The sequence below is a fragment of the Malus domestica genome, chromosome 15, assembly GCF_042453785.1.
Source record: "Malus domestica chromosome 15, GDT2T_hap1".
Classification (NCBI taxonomy): Eukaryota; Viridiplantae; Streptophyta; class Magnoliopsida; order Rosales; family Rosaceae; genus Malus; species Malus domestica.
This window is the reverse complement of record NC_091675.1, coordinates 52117624-52123988: the sequence shown is the minus strand read 5'-3', so window position 1 is coordinate 52123988 and position 6365 is coordinate 52117624. Positions and strand designations below refer to the sequence as shown.

The 6365-nt window shown below is 35.0% G+C and overlaps 1 protein-coding gene across 1 annotated transcript; it reads right to left on the bottom strand.

Moving 5' to 3' along the window:
* Nucleotides 1–1505: 1505 nt before the first annotated feature.
* LOC103421354 (cellulose synthase-like protein G2) lies at nt 1506–6365 on the bottom strand. Its single transcript, XM_070814443.1, has 8 exons — nt 5640–6365; nt 5217–5312; nt 3999–4139; nt 3612–3824; nt 3399–3498; nt 2999–3174; nt 2430–2783; nt 1506–2126 (listed from the first exon to the last, which is right to left on the bottom strand). Exons 1-8 carry the CDS (start codon nt 6252–6254, stop codon nt 1581–1583), a joined length of 2241 nt encoding a protein of 746 aa, XP_070670544.1. The 5' UTR covers nt 6255–6365; the 3' UTR covers nt 1506–1580.

Here is a 6365-nt window from a genome sequence, read left to right as displayed (position 1 = left end):
GAGACAATAGCGCTGACACCGGATCCCATTTCGTCGAGGATTTGGTAAGAGGCGGGGTCCAACGGGAATTGGACCTTTTTGGGAAGTGGGTTTTCTTGGTGGGAAGAGAAAGAAGTTGTCATTGGATAAGAAAAAGATGAAATCTTAATATATCGAAATGGGTTTTTGGGATTTCTGGGAAGTGATTTTTGATGGAGAGGATGAGTGGGTTGTGAGGGTGAAGAAAAAGTAGGGTTTAAGCAGCAATCTTGTGAAAGGTTGATGGTGAGGGTGGCTTTGGGACGATGCATATGAATGCCTACTGCTCTCTGTTTTCTGGGGCTTTCCTATTCCAGTTGGGGTGGCATTATATATTTTGTTGTTTAAACAAAATCTTGATTATATTTTGAGGGGTCTTTTGGGAATTAGGATTGGGTGAAATAAAAGTTGGTTTGAGATAATACAGTTGGTCTGTTTAGTTGTCAAGGCATCAAGAGTGGAGTCTTAGGGTCATTGGGCGGTGTACCACCTTCTTGCACCCATGTGTGATTCTATTTTCACTAGTCAATAAACGAATTTTTGGAGCTGGTGAAACAAAAAAAAACTACTAGACGAATGGCTAATTGGTAAAAAGAAATACGGAAATATTGCTACGAATTGAACTTCAACAGAACATACACCAGTCGATTATGAAGTCGGTGATTAAAGCTTGAAACACGTAATCTTCCCTTGCTATTTAGGTTTCAACTCCTTTAAGAAACAAGCCGAGCTTGACCTTAGACATGCTCAACTCATAAAGCATGTGAGTGGCCCTTTAAAAAGAAGTTTGAAGAACATGTTATACAAGCGGACCATCTCATTGTTGTAAAGTGACTTGTACAGTTGTACTGAGTTTGAATTTCATTTTTACCTCGTTTGAGCTCAGCTCAAAAAATAAATGAGCCAAACCAAGTTAACCTATTATGAACTTTTAACAAACCTAACTTAAACATGATGATACTCGCAACATTTATACCCTTAGTCAAACTTACACACTCTATTTAGCTTCTCACACACTCTTTATTTTTTTGTCGTTAGATTAAATAAATCAACTAGAAGAGAGAGATATGATTAAACATGAGAGTAAGAGAAGCTAAAAAAGATGTGTGTTTATTATTTTCCTAAATTTATTTGACCATTAAGTTGATTTGGAAACATATCCTATATATTATTGATTAAATGAAAGGGCGATTTGGAAAAAGGACCTCCAGAACTCATGTGGACTTGGACTATGGAGATACATGTTCTCACCTATTAATGTTGCTGCCAAAACTTATTGGGCTTAGTTTATGGTAACTTTGCTCTGATCACTAGTCAAAGACAATTTGATGGCGTTTCTTTGTTCGAAATTATGGCTCTATTCATGCATTCCTATTACTTTGGGGGCTGAAGTAGAACTCTTAGCCAAGAGAAAAAACAGAGTATATCTTTTAGACACCCCTACATTTACAATATCCCAATGATTAAAAAGGAACAAAAGCAAAGAGTGGAACAATAAAAACATTTAGGAATCATAGTATTAAATCAGAAAAATGTAGACACATATATAGGGCATGGCCTTGCTACATGAAAATAATAGAACCAAAAAAATAGACAATGAGGGAAAATAAGGCAGATATTAGGGTAACAGATAGTGGAATACTTCCTTTGTCTTTCCTTATTAGCATTCCTTCAATAATAGGGTAGTTAATTACTATGACATAAAAGGCTATGAAGATTTGTATGAACATCTTGTCCAACTCCCCCACAAAGATCCCTCTAGCAATCCCCACAGCAAACGAAGCCATGTTCAAGATGACTAGGGCAACCATTGGAGCAAGAAATTGTAGTGATGTTTGGAAATCAAATACTCCCATATTGTAAAGCTTGAGTTGTTCAACGTCGTCGACTTTATTTGTTGGGAGAAAACTAGCTTCTCTCATACCAAGTTTCTTCATGAAAGCATCCACACTACCATATAAGTGAGATGTGACTGACTTCATCATCCATATTCTCTGCTCATTTACCCAATGTTGAAATGTTGATCCTGTTGCGAGCACCTCGTATAAATGTTTAGAGAGTGATGAAAGGAATACGAACGAAAATACGATAAAATACGTATTTGAGACCTGCAAAGAACAAGAACATGATCGGCATGTTAGAATATAGGAATCATACTCCAAGGTGTGAATTACCTATAAGCACTCTAAAAAGGGTAATGCTTTCTTATGTACTTACATTTGTATACAAGTACTTATATCGACAGACTGTGAAATTGAATTTTGAACCATAAATTTTGTCCATAATCAACCACAATATAAATGGTTTAGATTCATAATAATGGAAGTGAACATTCCCCTTGTTGCTATAAAAATTCTTAATCATATTTAAATATATATAGTTATAATGAGAGGAAAACAAAATTTAATTACCTCGGGGTACAAAGGAATGCCATTGAGTAGACACACTTGAGGAATGATAGCAAAGCACCAGAGTGTCAAGAAATAGAAAATGGGGAAGAGAGCAATTTCTGCATAACACATGCTTTGAAGGAAAGTGTGGGTTTTGAAAGGGCCATAAATAAGAGGACTGAACTTGGAGATAGCAACATCAACTAAGCCAGAGGACCATCTTGTCCCTTGGACCAAAAACTCATCCAAATTGGTGGTGCCATTACCCAAGAATTGTGGCCTTTTTGGATCAAAAAACACTGAAATCCAACCTTTGCAATGCAAATGAAACCCTGTGAAGTAATCTTCCACCACTGAACCGTATAAGAAACCAACCTGCATGCCACAAATAAGAGTAAGATATCACCATTAGCATTAGAGGAATGCTAGGCTCAGTCACCTCCTGTGCAAGGTTTTTATGATCTGTTAATACATTGTACGACCGACATCTATCAACTACTCACAATTGACGCTTACCATAATTATTTTAATAAATTTATCTTTCAATTTGGGAGTGAAATATAAGATTCCAATGGTTTGATTGTACTTGCCTCTTCACCCCATTTGGTGCCATCTTCATAGGCACAAGAGGCTAGTAGTGGGCTTTCATTTGGATGTGCATTATTTCTCTGGATGAACATATGGTCAGGCTTCTTGATTTGGCGGAGGGATTTGATGAACTGATTGGATGGACCAAAATATTGTCTAAGTTTCATTGCATCCCCATCTGAAGGCATATTATGATATACAACAGAGAAAAATGTCCACGAATTAATTAACACGTATATCTATAGTCGATCGATACATCATCCAACAGGTATTGCAGAAAATTTGGTCAATTAAAAAGTATATATATGTAATTGACAAGTTCATAAATTTGATATATATGATATGCTTATTATATATTAAATCTAATTAAGGTCTTTTAATCAAGACAATTTATATACTGACCTTCACTAATGGAACTTCCACATAACGACACCCTCTTGATGTAGTAGCCAGTACCACACACACAGGGCCCTCCAAGCCCATCATAACCTTGCCATAGCAACTATATATATACAAGTAATCAAGACCAACTAGTCAAAGATTATTCTATGATGTAAATAATACATTTACGTATCAATTAATTAATGTAAAGTTTGTCTTTGAGTTCTTACATACCGTAAATATTGATCTCAACTGACTGTCATAGATATCGTTGGTACTGATGTTGTGAAATTTATGAGGGAATTGAACAAATGCTAGAGAGGGTGATATCTTGGGGTCAAGATGGAAGCACATTGCTTGCCGAGCTGAACTTGCATCATTGCAGTACATGTCACAATCTAACCCTAATACGTAAGGTGAATTGCTTATAACTCCCGACACACGTAGCTGATCAAAAAACCGTTAACGTTCACTTGTCAAATCATGTAGTAGATAAGTATAATTTAATTAAACTGTCAATTTGAATCATTGAAACGAACTATTATTTTTTAACACACGACAATCAATTGACAACTTACATAAGTAACTATATAGGGTAAAGAGAGAGAGATGCATGCATACAAGAACATTGAGCGCTCCAGCCTTGAAATGATGGGGATGAGAGGGTCTTTTCTCGCGAGAAACATAAACAAGGAGAGGCATATTTTTTGCTTCATTTGTTTGAATTGCATCATCACCTTCACTGGACGTTTCTTGTATTACCTGCCAAAATTCAAGATATGGTTCTAGGATTATTTTGTATTATATAATTAGAGATTTGTCTTTCCTTGCAAGAGTGTTTTTTTTTTTTTTCTTTCTTTTTTCTTTCGTTTTTCTTTTTTGTTGGATTCTTATAGCAAGCCGGCCTGATGGTGAAAAAATTAATGGTATGAATGGTGTGGAGACCACTTTTTTCCTATTTGTTGGATATATTGGCAAATTAGGAAATAAATGGGAAAGTAGGCATGTGAGTTGTGAGGCAAAGCTTACTCTATCAACGTTGCTAATTACATGTTAATTTGTTATGAGATAATAATTTGACTGTCTCAAATCAGAACATCAATGGGCAGAAGATTGAAATTTAAAATAAATATGATGTTAGATTACATATTGATTATAGTCCCTTGATGTGTTCTTAATTCAAAATAATTAATATGTATTTTATTTAATGTCTCCCATTAAATATTTAAATATATTAATTTACAAATTTTAATTTATTTTTTGACAAAAAAAAAGTTTTTTCAATTTATTAATTTTATTTAACATTCTTCAAACTTGAAAGACTCAATTAAAGTACCTAAATGTAAGTACCGAAATGTATTATATTGAATTAATGTACCTAAATGTTTGCACAAAAATGTATGTACAGAAATGTGCATACCTAAATGTATGCACCGAAATATATTATAATGAATTTAATATACCTAAATGAAGAAAACAAAGTACATCGAAATATATTGTATAACAAAAATTAGTTTATCTAAATGTTTACAACTAAATATATTACGATTAATGAGATGAAAATTATAATGAAATGAAAATTATAATGAAATAAAATTAATACATCAAAATTAGGAAGAAATAGAGAAATAATAAAAACATCAAAATATAATTAATAAATAAGGTGATTAATGTATCAAGGGACTAAAATTAGATTTTGATCTTACTCATAGTTTTAGTTTAAAAGTCATCTTTAACAAGGATTAAAATGAAGTTTTCTATATAATGGGTCCAAATAATTTGTAAAACTAAAGTACTAATCAACAAACAATGTGATAGTAGGGTACAAAATAACAATACCTCAATGACTGCAGAGTGATCTCGACGCATGTTGCTCCTGGCGTCCTCAATCCTTGCATTTTCTGTTACTCTTTTCTTAAACACCTCGTATGCGTTCTGCAATCAAATCCTTACCATCAGCTTTGTTACTGAGAAATATCACACTTATGTATCTTCAAACATGAGGAATTTGTTTTGAGAAATATTAATTGCAAAAAAAAAAAACAAAAAAAAAGGTCATCATGCACTCATTCCATGCTCCTTTTATCATTCTGACCATTTTAAGTATCTTCTCTAGAGTAGTATTATATTTATCATCTATTTGTATCATTTTTCTAATAGTTGTAGGGCACACCAACACATATGTGTCTCATTTCTATTAGAGAGATGGTATAATTGATGATAAAAACAGATGGTAAGAATGACATTTTTGTTATAATTAACCTTAATATGCTCTTTCTCTTGTACGAACTCACTACCCCCGGAATCACCATCCTCATAGCCATCTCCCTCTCCTCCTGCAGAGAAATAAGCCTCAGGAGCCGTACACTTGATCCCATACCTCCTACAAAACGGAAGCCACCACTTTGCAAACCTCCAAGCCTCTCTCATCCCATTCAAAGTCACTGCAGCACAGCCATCATCAGATAGATACACATGAAGCTTCTCTGGTGGATAGTCCATTGCCATGGCTGATAACACCGTGTTCATAACCATCACGGTTGGCTCCTTCTCTGGATCCGCGGTGCAAATTAACACGTCAATTGCCGGAAGTTTGTCATTCTCCGGCAACCTCTCTTGGAACACGGTTCGCGAAACTGTCCGCCAGCGAAATGATTGGCTGAGGAGCCATTCGAAGGCAAGGAGGATTTCTGAGGCAAAGACAAGAAGCCATGGTAGGGTTGTGGCTTTGGTATTGGGGTGTTGGAAGAAGAAAGAGGCTCTATAGTAAAACAAGAACGCTAGAGCGACTGAGTGGACGAGGATATGCGTTCGGTTGATGAAGTTTGAAAGCTTGTGGACATGGCAGAGATGGAGAGGGAACTTAGGATTCTCCATAGCTTCTTATGTGGCAATTATTTGTGTTATAGCACTCAAGCATGACAACAAGCAACACCCTCCACCTCCACTGTCTACTAAATAATTTAATAAAATTAGAAGAAAATTTTA